This window comes from Myotis lucifugus, unplaced genomic scaffold, assembly GCF_000147115.1.
Source record: "Myotis lucifugus unplaced genomic scaffold, Myoluc2.0 scaffold_8, whole genome shotgun sequence".
NCBI classification, from domain to species: domain Eukaryota; kingdom Metazoa; phylum Chordata; class Mammalia; order Chiroptera; family Vespertilionidae; genus Myotis; species Myotis lucifugus.
Window position 1 is genome coordinate 3,634,097 of NW_005871056.1, and position 13,712 is coordinate 3,647,808.

Here is a 13,712-nt window from a genome sequence, read left to right on the forward strand (position 1 = left end):
CAGAACACCCACTTTCCTGGTTTCCACTGGCTGTTCTTTCTCAGTCTCCTTTGCCGGATCTTCTGAAAACGTTCTTGAGCTCTAACTATTGAATCTCCTTGCATTTTTCTCCCTCTTCACTCACTCCTTAGGTGAGCTTATCCAGTCCCATGGCATCAAGTGCCATCTAATCTGTGATCTCCAGTTTATTTCTTCACCTTGGATCAGTCTCCTAAACAGACTCCAAATGTTTCCACTTGTCTATCTAATAGGCACCTTAAAAGTGGCATGTCCCAAAGCAACATTTCTCTTCTTCTTTTGTTTGTGAACCTTTTCGTATGGAAATATTCAAACATATATACAAGTGGAAAGACATATAATAATGCCTCCCCCCATGGATCCATCACTTAGCTCAAACAATGCAATGCCCTTCACCAATTTTGCTTTGTTTTATTTCTACTCCCACCCACTTACCATCTCACCATTTTTTAGAAGCAAATCCCAGATATCATATATTTCATACATAAATATTTCAAGTTGCATTTCTGAAATATTCTTTAAAAAGATAATAACCACAATATCATGATCACATCTAAGAATCAACCATAATCCTTTAATATCATCAAACATCCAGGGAGTCAAAACTGATTTCGCTGACAGCCTGCTCCTCCTCCAACCTTCCCTGTCTCAGGAGGGGAGACTCCGTCCTGCCAGTTGCTCAAGACAGACACTTGCAGTATCTTTACTAAGTGTCTTTCTCTAACCCCCTACCATTAATCCATCAACAAATAATGGTGAGTCTACCTTCAAAATACATGCAGCATTTCATCACTTTGCATCCCAAACACTGCCACCCTCTGGGCCAAGCCAGCATGATTTCCCACCTGGATTACTGCATTAGGCGCCTAACTGGCCTCTCTGCTTCCACCCTTGCCTCACCTAGTTAGTTCTTCATGCAACAGCCAGAGCCTGCTTTAAAACATATAGTCAGATCATGTTACTCCTTTACTCAAAGCCAAGCTGTGGCTCCTGGTATCATTCAGAGTTAATCCCACTGTTCCCTACAAGACTACACAATAGCCCCTCTGTGAACTCTCTGACCTCATTTCCTCCTGCCCCCTCACCCCAACCCCATCCTGCTTCAGTGTTCCTCAAGCATGGCACACTCTTGCCTCAGGGTTTTTAAAAAATATGTTTTTTATTGATTCTTAGAGAGAGAGGAAGGGAAAAGAATAGAGAGATAGAAACATCCATGAGAGAAAGACATCCATTGGCTGCCTCCTACACGCCCCCTACTGGGGATCGAGGCCAGAACCCGGGCATGTGCCCTGACCAGGAATCGAACCAGGGACCTCTTGATTCATGGGTTGATGCTCAATCACTGAGCCACACTGGCTGGGCTTGCGTCCGTTTTTGTTTTTTTTCACATGTTCTTCCCTCTGCCTGAAATGCTCTTCTCCCAGATATTTGCTTGACTTGCTTCCTCAATTTATGCTGGTGTTTGCCCTAATGCCATCTTTACTGAAAGGCTTTGTCTGACCACCTTATATAAAATAGTGTCCCTGTTCTCCCCATTTACCCATGTCATTCTTTGTCCCTTGATCGCCTTTCTGGAATAGCATTTATCTCTTCCTGATGTATTATACCTCTCTTCCTCACTAGTGGGTAAGTTCCATGATAGCAGTGGTCTTTGTTCTGTTCACTGCTGAATTCCCAGTGCTTAAGGAAGTGCCTGGCACATAGTGCTAAATAAATGTTTGTTAAATGAATAATTGCTTTGTGGTGTACCTTTGATCTGACAATGAGGATCTGCTTCCCAGCAGTCAGTTTGATGTTCCTTCCCTCGTTTTCCATGGGATGGGACCTCTGGTTACTTAAACTGATAGGTTAAAATGCTTAAGAAGACAGTCTTATTACACATGTATCAAGGAGGGTGAGGGATTTGTAAAAATCATGTGCGAGTAGTTTCACAATGAATTATAGGAATAAAATATGGCCACTTGAGATTAGATCAAGATAATGTTTGATATAGTTGTTTTTTCTGGTTCCTGTTTGGGGTCTTTTCCCTCAAAGTTATCATTTCTGCACCCCCCCCCAAAGGAATGCCAAAGAAAGATTTAACAACATGACTTTAAACAAGACGGTTTCTCATTTCTGACCCTAGGGTGACCCTGGATTTCCTGGCTATCCTGGCACACAAGTAAGAAGATAGCTTCCCAGGCCTGGCAGCGGGTATGCAGCATATGTCATTTGTTTGTGCTTATTATTCTTTACACTCAAGGTTTTGCTTTTGATTCCATACAGGGAGAAGATGGTGACCCCGGCCATCGAGGAGAGAAGGGGGCAAAGGGAATCAGAGGGAAGAGGGTAAGAATCAAAGGAATGTCCCAAGATCTAGAAAGGCCTACATCATGACACTCTACTCAGAGGAGCATATTTCCATTGGTTTATTGGGCTTCTTAGAAGGAAACCCAGGTCATCCTCAGGCAGGCACGTTGCACACCCTCCTTGGGCTCACTCCCCACTGGATCCCACTCTTGTTTACCTTCTGAATGCAAATGCAGCTCCCCAACCATAACAGAAAAATCCAAGTTGGCGTTTCAGTTATGCAATATCAACCTTTAAAAAATAAGTTTGGAGGCACATCTAGATATCCTTTGGGAACGGTATTGTTTTAGCTGCAGAACAAATGTTGCGGTTTCTTTGAAATTCTTCCAAACCTTAGCCTTCTCTTAGCTTTTTTAGGACTACACTCTCATGAACGTGGCTGCCATCTTGGTGGACTTTGAGTTGTATTTTCACTGTGCTTTATAGAGTCTACTATTAAAAATCTATTCCTTCAGGGTCTGAAGATTCAAACTTGAAGAGCCACAATCACTAGAAGCTCTTTTTGGGAAGAGTACCCCTGTGGATACCTAAGACCTTGGTTGTGTTTAGCTGATAGACATTAGAGAACAAGGCCTTGTGGGAAGAGGACATGGACCAGTGTTCAATGGAAGAAAAGAGGAAAGGAAAGAGGATGTATATATTTTTAGGAACTCAATAATTGGTATTTTTATACACTAGCAAGGACATAAAGAAAAATTTGATCTATGCTTAACTTGGCTTGCTACTGGCTAATATTGCCCTGCTCAGCTAAACCTATCTCTCTGGTTTCTAATTTTAAAAAGATAAAACATCAATTATATGCAAGTAATGCTAGGTCAGTTCAAATACCTGTAAAATAAGCAGCGAATCCATGATTAGCATACACCTTGTCTCATACATTGAAGACCAGAAGGGGGTAGAAGAGCTTTTTCTTTCTCTTGATGCCACACCTTCAATGCATACTTGATGCATCTTTTAATTATGTGACCTGGAGGCTCAACTGAATATGACATCCTTTAAGGCTGTTTGGAAATATGTATACATGTTGACTGGAATTAGGTGTGTGTGTGTGTGTGTGTGTGTGTGTGTGTGTGTGTGTGTGTGTGTGTGTGTGTGGCGGGGGGTGGATTTAGATGGTTCCCATAGAGATCCCTTCTCTTTCTGGTTTCTGTGTCTCACTCCACTGATCACAGTGCATAAACTAATGGGTCTATAGTAGACTCATTGTACCTTAGGTATAATGACAACTTGATATCTCAAAGTGATGACTGAAATAAGAGTTATATTCAAGGTGGGAAGCTTATTCCTGTGGTTGGTCATTTTTAGGGTAATGCTGGCTTTCCAGGATTTGTTGGAACTCCAGGTGACCAAGGCCGTCCAGGACCACGGGTAACATGGACTCTTCTCTTTTCTCTTGTGTAAAAATGAATAAGATTTGATAAGAGGCATCTCTAAAAAGAAATGAACATTTGGGACACACAAGAGGATCTATTAGGGAATGGGCCAAATTTGCTTTACATTCTCTTCAAGTCCTTACAGAGTATATTGATTCAATATAAATGTTTCACTTGGAAGATGGGGAAGATATTAGAGTGGCTGGAGATGTATGAATCTGTCATAATACATAAACCCATATATAATACTCACTGGAGAATGAGTTTATCAGTGTCAATAAGATGAGCAACAACATTTATGCCAAAACTAGAAGGAAATCCTAACATAAGAGACATTTATGTAATCTTAACTGAATTGACAATGTTGCAAGCCCACAAATATTTTTCTAATTCCATGGAAGGTCATTTGGTCTGAAAGGAAAGACTTGGGGCTATTGTCATTTTGCCCCATGGCTCATCCTAGAGTGAGTCAGCCATGGGTTGAACCTTGTGGTTTCACTACTGTGAAGGTACAACAAAGTCACAGAATAAAAAAATCTTAGCCCTAGCTGGTTTGGCTCAGTGGATAGAGCATTGGACTATGGACTGGAAGGTCCTAGGTTCGATTCCGGTCAAGGGTACATGCTTGGGTTGCTGGCTCGATCCCCAGTAGGGGGTGTGCAGAAGGCAGCCGATCGATGATACTCTCTCATCATTGATGTTTCTCTCTCTCTTTTCCTCTCCTTTCCTCTCTGAAATCAATAAAAATATATTTTAAAAAATATCTTAGAAGGATCACCCATGCCCATTATGCAGATGAGAATATGAATACAAAGATTGAGATTATAGTGACCTGCTCAAGGTCACACATTATTACTACCTTGTAAAGTCTAAATGAGGCAGCTCTCATTCTGAAGGGTCCAGGGAAGATTTGTTAAGTTCTTAGGCAAAGACAGGGTGGTGGTGGGTGGCTGGAGGAGAAAGGGTAGGGGAGGACTGGGTTCTACTTTAGAACTGTTATGAATGACCCTGAGATCTTGAATGGCCTTTTTTTTCTGAATTATATCCTAAACTGTGGCTTTGTCTCAAAATGACTTGATCTTCTAAAAGTTATGTACCATGTACTTGGGCATCCTGGACTCCAAAGTCTGGGACATACCTCCTAGGCACTTTGACCTCCTTTTTTAAGGGGTCAGACAGAACTTCAGGGCCAGGAGTGAAGGGCAGAAGTGGTCCATTGACCCTGGTGAACTTTATAAGAACCTCTTGCCACCTCAGGATAAAAATGTACTAGACCTCAGAATTTTGCATCTTAAATCTGTTTCTGTTCTTTCCAGGGCATCAAGGGCCCCAGAGGGTTGGCAGATATGATGGTAAGTGAATATTTTAATTCTAAACTGCATTCTTTTCAGAACACAGAGCTTTCCACTTTGACAAAACAGAAATCTATAAAGATTCTTTAGTTTTGCCTCTTATGAATTCTGTTAGTACTTTAAGTTTATAGACTTTACCAAATCAAATAAAAAGAGTAGAATAATATTTTGAATCCTGGAGGGAATCTGGATGTTTTTGAGTAATACCCGTTGACATGAAAGGAAAGACTGAGGCCACGCCCCTACACAATATGCCTTTTTGTGAAGTTCAAAAATTGCTTATAAAGTATTTATAAGCCAACATACAGCACAGCTCTGGACTTTGTGTCTCATGGAACACCTGGAAACCATCTCAAAAGTTATGATTTTTTTTTATGTTCCAAGTACAAACATACTATTTGGTGGGTGGAGGGAGGAAGTGGGGACAACTGAGGAGCAGGAAGTGAAGGGGCTGAGGAAGAACAGGACAGAGAGGAGGGGATCAAAGGAATGAAGCACAATTCTAGGGGAGGTGTTAGGAGTACCTGTCTTGGCAGTCATTCTAAAGAAGTGTGCCAGGATTTGCTAATATAGAGATCCAAAAATTGAAGGCATTTCTCTGCCTTCTGTGCTGAGATTCCTGGGTTTATACTTTTTCAAAATCAGATTTGAGTCCTTTGCTTTGTGAGGCAGATAAAAAAGAAAAAAGAATTCCTCTTATCTATCTATCTCTAATAATATAGGCATTATCTGTATGTAAAATATGTTATAAGTGCTTTAAAATACCCACGGGATCCAGAAATATACCTGCTGGATGGTTTTAATTGCTGTAACAATTTTCATGTTTTCTGTGGCAGCTTTAAAAGCTTCAGATAGGTACTGATGATATCCACATGACATTTCTAAGTCACCAGGGTGAGGAGGAATATATTTCAAATTAAATGCTTTTTCCTTTTTTCTCTCTCCATCTTTCTAACAGCCTTGTGAAATCATCAATTTCACCCGAGAAAACTGCCGTAAGTTGTTTGAAAAAGGCTCAAAAGGAGCCAGTGGTGTGAAAAAAGGATGAATCATGGATTGGGGACATAAGTCACTGTGGATTTGACTGAGGTTGGGAGGCACCATTGTCCATCATGAAAGGCTCCTATAGATAAATATATTTAGCTCGGTCCCCACTTGGATAACTAATCTTCCTCAATGTGGCCTTAGAAATGAAATGGTCAAAAGGCGTATCATCTCAGTGGTGGGGAAAATTCCACTGTACGGTATGGTAGCCCATGAGATGCAGTGGTGATTGCACTCCTGCACGACTGCATCTCGGTGTTTCTTATCCCAAAGCAGGCAAAGAGAAGCTTTGTTCTTTTGTTGTTGTTTTTAATCTTCACCTGAGGATGTTTTTTCCCATTGATCTTTAGAGAGAGGGGAAGAGAGGGAGGAGGAAAGACAAAGAGAGAGAAACATCGATGTGAAAGAGACCAATGGATTGGTTGTCTCCTGCACACACCCGACCAGGGCTGGGGATCAAGCATTTAACTTGAGCTACATGACCTTGACCAGAATCGAACCCGAGACCCTTCAGTCTGCGGGGCCCATGCTCTAACCACTAGGCAGAAGCACTCCCATGGAAAACATACCACTACTCATGTGAACTAACGATGTCCTCTTTTCTCTCCAAAATAATTTCCCTTCCAGCGTGTTCAGCAGGTAAATAATATTTTTTTTCTTATTCACTCAAATCTTCACTTGTTAGAGGCATTGCAGAAAATCTTAAATCCATGTTTCCATGTGTCAAGGTGTTTCCAAGTGCCCAGTGTTCCCGACCGAAGTGGTCTTTGCCTTGGACATGTCAAATGACGTCTCCGACTTGGATTTTGAGAGGATGAGAGACATTTTATTATCTCTGTTGATGAAGATGGAAATAAGCGAGAGTAACTGCCCAAAGGGTGCGCGAGTGGCCATCGTTTCATACAACAACAAAATAGATTACCTGATTCGCTTCTCGGACTACAGGGGGAAGCCCGCCCTCCTCCAGGCAGTCAGGAAAATCCCCCGGGAAAGGTCATCGGGCAGCAGGAACCTTGGGGCCGCCATGAGGTTTGTGGCAAGACATGGATTTAAACGTGTGCGCTCGGGCCTTCTCATGAGGAAAGTGGCTGTGTTCTTCCAGGCGGGCTGGGCCTATGATGCCGAGTCCATCAGCACGGCCACACTAGAGCTCAGTGCTCTGGACATCATCCCTGCAGTCATCACCTTCACAGAGGAGCACAACCTCCCGGATGCCCTGGTGGTATGTGGGGGAACTCCTTGGGGGGCAGGGGAACTGGGTCAGTTAGTACATGGTCCTTACCTCTCCATCAAGGACCACGTGAGGAATGAGAACTGTTCAAGGGAAGAATTTCCCAGAAATTGATGTGTATGCATGGAGAGTGTATTCATTATGGACTCTACTATTAGTGCTGGCTGGCCATTCTTGAGCACATACTTCGTTCTATGTACCTCATAAATTATTTAATTATTCCCCAAACTCTGTAAGTTAGGTTTATTGTATATCTCCATTTCAGAAATAAGAAAACGGAGGCTTGGAGACGTTAAGTCTGCCATTGAAAGTCAAGTATCTAGCTGGTGGCAGACTGATGTCTGCCTTCAGAGCTTATGTTAAACCACGGTTCTAAGTTGTTTTGTGGGGGTCCACAGGGTATAATTTTCTTTTCTCACTTGGGTCTAGAAAATACACATCCATAGAGGAAAGCAGATAATGTGCACCAATTTTAAGTGAAGAGCTGGTTGGGTTTTTATATGTTTACACCCCCATATATGTGCTATTGGCTGGGGAGTCCAACTTGGGGATGAGACCTTACACTTCTCAGGGCAAACCTTCACAGTTTTTATAGCCCTCTGAAATCTCAGCTGCTGCCCGGGGGGATGGTGGTGGTGGTGGGGGGGGGGGGCAGCCCTTTCACATACACTTCCTACCAGTCTCACTGTGGCTTCTTCTGTAAATCCTTGGTTATAAGACTTATTTTCGGCTAGTCTTCAGTTGGTTATTCAGGTTGATTGCTCTATATTTTAATTGTAATTCCAGTTTGGTCCTGGGCGGAACTGAGTGTAACATCCAGCTACTCCACCCACCGTCTTGGAGCTAAGTTGATATTCTCTACGTAAGAGCTTCCTGGAGGCTTATGAGTGTCAGGTTGAGCCATGTGACATTGCCAATATTCAGTTGTTTTTGACTGGCAAAAATGGAAATGTCATATCATTCGACCTAATAGCTAATGAGTTTGGCTGGGCTGGACTACTTCATTTTCTTTGGAGGTTGAGTGTGTAACAGCAGCAGTAGGTGAGAGATTTTGTTGACACAGCTGTGAATATACTTCTAAGAATCAATAGATAAAATTGTGACAGCTTGAAAACTGATGGAAAGGATGGACAAATATTTTGGGCTTTGAGGGACAAAGTTAAAATGCAGAGGGTGCATTTCTTGCTCAGGGTACGTCCTTTTTGCCTAGCACAGTGGTTCTCAACCTTCTGGCCCTTTAAATACAGTTCCTCATGTTGTGACCCAACCATAAAATTATTTTCGTTGCTACTTCATAATTGTAATGTTGCTTCTGTTATGAATGGTAATGTAAATATCTGATATGCAGGATGGTCTTAGGTGACCCCTGTGAAAGGGTCATTCGACTGCCAAAGGGGTCGAGACCCACAGGTTGAGAACCGCTGGCCTAGCAGGATGTCTGGACAGGGATGGGTTAGTGGGGATGGAGGCAACTCTCAATGACCTCCTGAAAGGAGGAATAAAGGCAGAGTAGAAACAAATAATGGTTTACATTAGAGATGTAGGTTTTGTCTTTGGCTCTTTCATCAATAATGAGTTGACTTTGGAAAAGTCTCTTCACCTTGCTGAGTCTCATTTTGCTCAGCTCTAAAATGGAGAGGGTCACAACTAGACATTATCTAGGCTTCTTGCCAGGTGTAACTATCTATTTTCTGGAAGGCATTTCCCTAATGATCAGAGAGTGATATGTAGGGTAAAGTTACATCCCTCAAATGCTCATCGGTGCTGCTGTCTGAGAGCAGACAGTACTTGGATCTGATGTAGAGACGATCGTAGAGACGATCCTTCCCCAAGAGGTTCTTGCCCTCTTTGTTGCTTTAGGTTCCGAGTAACAGGATATAGTGGCTTGTGAGAAGAACTTGCCTGCTTACATATTCATGGACCTCATTCCTGTCACTTCTGTCTGCTCTCCTCTCCATTTCTTGGACATATTCTTGCCCCAGGATGCTGGGACACCACTCTGTTCCTTAAATTTAACAATTTAGAAAGGATGCTAAATGGTGCTTGCCAGCTCAAATGTCATAAATGACCTCATTTCTGGTGATATTAGCAAGGAGATAAACTGTGAAAAGGAGAACCGCCTTTCAGGGCCTTTTAGAAAAATCTTCATTTCTCTACAACTGGGCATATTGCAACCTTAACCTCCCCTATCCTGGGCTCTATTTGTAGGGGAGTCCAGTTAGGAGAGTGTGAATATCCTGTGACTTTTCTTCTGAATGATCTGCCTAGGGCTTTCCTTGACTGTCTGTGGAGATTTTGTCTTTCACCTCTATATTATTTTATTATTCAGAACAACACCCAGATGCTTCTGGCAAAATGACGGTTATTCAATTTGAAACAATTATATAAACAGATGCCCTAACGTCTCAGTCCATTTAAACATGCTTGGAGGCTGTGGGTATATTGAAAAGATTCTTTAAACCATCCACTGAGTCCTCTCAGCCCTGGATAAAACAGTATTACAGCATTTGGACTATGTGAGCCTAATCCCATTGTCAAGAAGTGTCCAAGGGTCTCAAAACATGACTTCATTCACCCAATTTTTTAAAAGTTAAAAACCAGAGGATTACAGGAAAAATGCAATTTGTGTGCCAGATTTCAAATTTAATTTTTCTTTATAAAAAATATAGCATATGTTCCCTTGAAACAATACCTAAGAAAATAGCTCATGTTTATTGAGCCAGGCTCAGTTCTAAGATCTTCCCACTTATTGATTCACTTAATCCCAGTGAGATAACTATTAATATGGGCTCATGTTTTAGATGATGAAACTATGAGAAGTTAACTTGCTCAAGGTTTGGAATTCCCATTAGCAATGAGGTTTTCATTCAGAAGTCAAAAATAGGAAGAGAGTTTAGAAGTTCAAAGTTCTTTCCATGCATTAATTTATTTTATCTTTACAACAATACTATGAGATAGATCTATGAACTATCCCTATTTCTATTTGTGTATTGTTCTTAAAAAAACAAACCCTAAGGAATGGATTTGGATTTCTGACTATCATGAAGATAAAAAGTAAAATGAGCTTTAGAAGATGAAAATACAGGGGTGGGCAAAAGTAGATTTATCTAAGTTGTGAGTACACACAATCATTCTTTTTTTAAAAAAGATTTTTTTAAAAAATTGATTTTAGAGAGAAAGGGAGAGTGAGAGCAAGAGAGAGAAACATTGACATGAAAGCATAATATCAATCGGCTGCCTCCTACATATCCCCTACTGCAGTGGTCACCAACTGGTGGTCCCTGAGGTCCAAAAGATTGTCGACCGCTGCCCTGCTAGGGATCGAGCTCCCAACCCAGGCCTGTGCCCAGACTGGGAATCAAACCAGCAACCTTTCAGTGCACATGATGATGCTCAATCACCTGAGCCACAGTGTTCAGGGCAACAGAGTTTATTCTTGTATTATTATTTATTAATTATTGTATTATTTATTTGTATTACAACTGCAAACCTACTTTTGCTTACCCCTATGTTAAGAGGAAGGCCAAAGAGAATCTGGGGTTTTTAAAAATGTTGGTATAATTTCAGAATTCATAAAAGTTGATATTTATACGTATTTTTTTCTTTTTCTTTTCTTTATTTTTTTTTAAAGAAAATACTGCGTTGTCCAGACAGGTCCTTGCTGAGGCCTTGGGGACTGCTGTTTTCTGTTGGATTGTTACTCCCCTAAAGCCAGGATCAGCAACTGAGGAGCAAATTAGGCAATGAGGCTTCAAACTATGGCTTTGTCTCCTGTGTTGTTTGGACATGTTACTTAGCACTGGGACCTCAATTTATTCACCCATAAAATAGGGATTAGCTCACAGGTTTGTTGTGGGAATTATAAGAGACTAGAGGCCCAATGCACGAAATTCGTGCAAGGGGCTTGGCCCTCACAGCCCCGGCTACCTCAGCCCTCACAGCCTCGGCTTCGTCCAGACAGTCATTCTGCTGTTTGGTCTAATTAGCATATTAGCTCTTTATTACATAGGATAGTACTACAGGGACATCTGACATGTTCTATGTGCATACTCAGTGTAAGCCATTATTATTACCATCTTCTCAAAGTCCTTAAGAGGGCACCTTGGCCCAGCAACTGTTAAATTGGATAGCTTTTATTTGGTGAATGCCTATGGAGTTCCAACCGCCATACTACATGCTTTTCATGTCTTGTCATCTTAACTCCTCACCACTCAAAATGTCATCTTGGGACCAGTCACACCAGCATCACCCAGGTGTGTGAGACATGCCAAATCTCAAGCTCTACCCCCAATCTAATCAAATAGGCCCTGTCTGTGTTTTTAATAAGATCCCCAGATGGTTTGCATAAATGTTAAAGTTTGAGGAATGTTGGTATGAACTCAATCATCCTACAAGTTAATAATGCTAGTCTACATTTCCAGAGGAGGTAAGGGAAGGTCAGAGGTGAAATGACTTGTTCTAAACTACATAGTCCTGTCATTGGCTTTCCCATATGTCTGGTTCCCTAGTCCCACCCTGCTATCCAGCAACCTCAATCCAACGCTGACCCCTAATATTTGCTGGGGAGTCCAGGAAGACCTCATGGCAGTCTTGGTGGGACCACGCCAAGTGGCAGGAGCCCAAACTGGACTCAAGCTCCAGGGTCAGTCACAGGCTACATGACTGTTCTCTTCTGTGTCCTTCTCTCATTTTTTCAGTTTTCCTTCCTTGTTCCCTGAGCCCTTACCTCAACTGGATGCCAGATTTTTTTCTAACTCTCCCTCCTTAGGGTCCAGTTAGCTCTTCCGTTGCTAAATTCTCCTCCCCAGCACTTTCTTTCTATCCCTCTCCTCCCTTCTGTCTAAGCCAAAAATACCCGCTTACTCACTCCCAGGAATGAACATTGTCCCATGGCCTCTGGCAGCTGAATACAACAGCTGAGACCCTGTGGGTCTCTCTGACTCAGGGCCTATGGAGAGTTTTTTAATAGTGAGGGCTCAGGTTCGAGGGTTGCCTATATCCTTTCAGGAAATGTCTTTCTGTTTATTAAAACAAAAGAGGGTGCTAATGTAAATCCATATGCTTCATCTTTTCAAACCCCTTATACTCCTGTCTTTAGCATACAACTTGTCCCTATAGAGCACAACTGGATATTCTATATAATAAAAGCCTAATATGCTAAGTGTCTGACCATTCGACCAGTCTCTATGATGTGCACTGAGCACTGACCACCAGGGGACAGATGCTCCAGTAAGTTAGTTTTCTGCTGGGGTCTGGCTGATCAGGACTGGGCAAGGTGGCCCTATTGGCCCTGATTGGGACTGGGCAAGAGGGGCTGGACATGCTCTGGAGCCCTCCTGTGGTCCCTTCTCAGCCCTGATCTTTACTGGTGGGGTCCCTCGGCCTGGCCTGGGCCCTCTCGCAATCCGGGACCCCTCAGGGGGTGTTGGAGAGCTGGTTTCAGCCCGATCCCTGCAGGCCAGGCCGAGGGATCCCATCGGTGCATGAATTGATGCACTGGGCCTGTAGTTCAGGAATAAAGTTGGTTGAGAGAATTACCAAAGGTGCTGATTCAAACTTTAGTAAAGCTTTGAACCTTGAGCAGATCACTTGGTTTGTATTTGAGGTACTTAATTTTTGAGATTTCCTTTTCTGGTGCTGATGGGGAGTTTGCAGAAGACATTTAGAGACTGTTTTCTCTCCTCACTCTGGGATTCCCTCCTAACACTGTCTCTCTGCTTGAAGTTTCTCAGGAATTATCTTGTCTAATTCCTTATCAGTGACGAGGACCATGCTGGCAAGTTCAAAGTCCAAGTAATTAAATGTTAATGAATAACAACTAAATACAAATGAATCTATACTGAATCATACTTTCCCTATGGACTTCCATTATGTTTTTGAATACTTGTTCCCACAATTTTATTTTTGCAGGAACAGGAAAAATTTAAACATGATCATAAAATTATTCTTCCTAAGAAAAGTTTTGTGGGAGAGGGAGAGAGAGATAGAAACATCAGTGACGAGAGAGAATCATTGATAGGCTGCCTCCTGCAGGCCCCACACTGGAGATGGAGTCCACAACCCAGCATGTGCCCTGACAGGAATCAAACCGTGGCCTCCTGGTTCATAGGTCGATGCTCAACCACTGAAACACGCCGGCTGGGCAGGAAAGTTTTCACAAAGATGCAAGTTTTTAAACTATTCCAATTCATTTGAATTTGGTCATTTTCCAAACAAACAGAAAAACAGATGCACAAGTGCATTCTCTTTTTTTTTATTTTTTTTTTTTTTGAAGGTTCTGGTCGTCCCTTTCAGGATCTTTTTTTTTTATTTTGGAGAACTAATTTAATTTACCCTTAAAAGAAT

At 42.1% G+C, this 13,712-nt stretch overlaps 1 protein-coding gene across 1 annotated transcript in view; it reads left to right on the forward strand.

Annotated features, from left to right (window-relative positions):
• Positions 1-13,712, forward strand: part of LOC102436416 (collagen alpha-4(VI) chain-like) — an 86,478-nt gene that overhangs the window by 59,367 nt on the left and 13,399 nt on the right. The window contains 7 exon segments of the mRNA XM_023749260.1: positions 2,144-2,179; positions 2,284-2,346; positions 3,673-3,735; positions 5,057-5,092; positions 6,051-6,087; positions 6,764-6,775; positions 6,865-7,358. Of these exon segments, the coding sequence (XP_023605028.1) occupies positions 2,144-2,179; positions 2,284-2,346; positions 3,673-3,735; positions 5,057-5,092; positions 6,051-6,087; positions 6,764-6,775; positions 6,865-7,358 (741 nt within the window).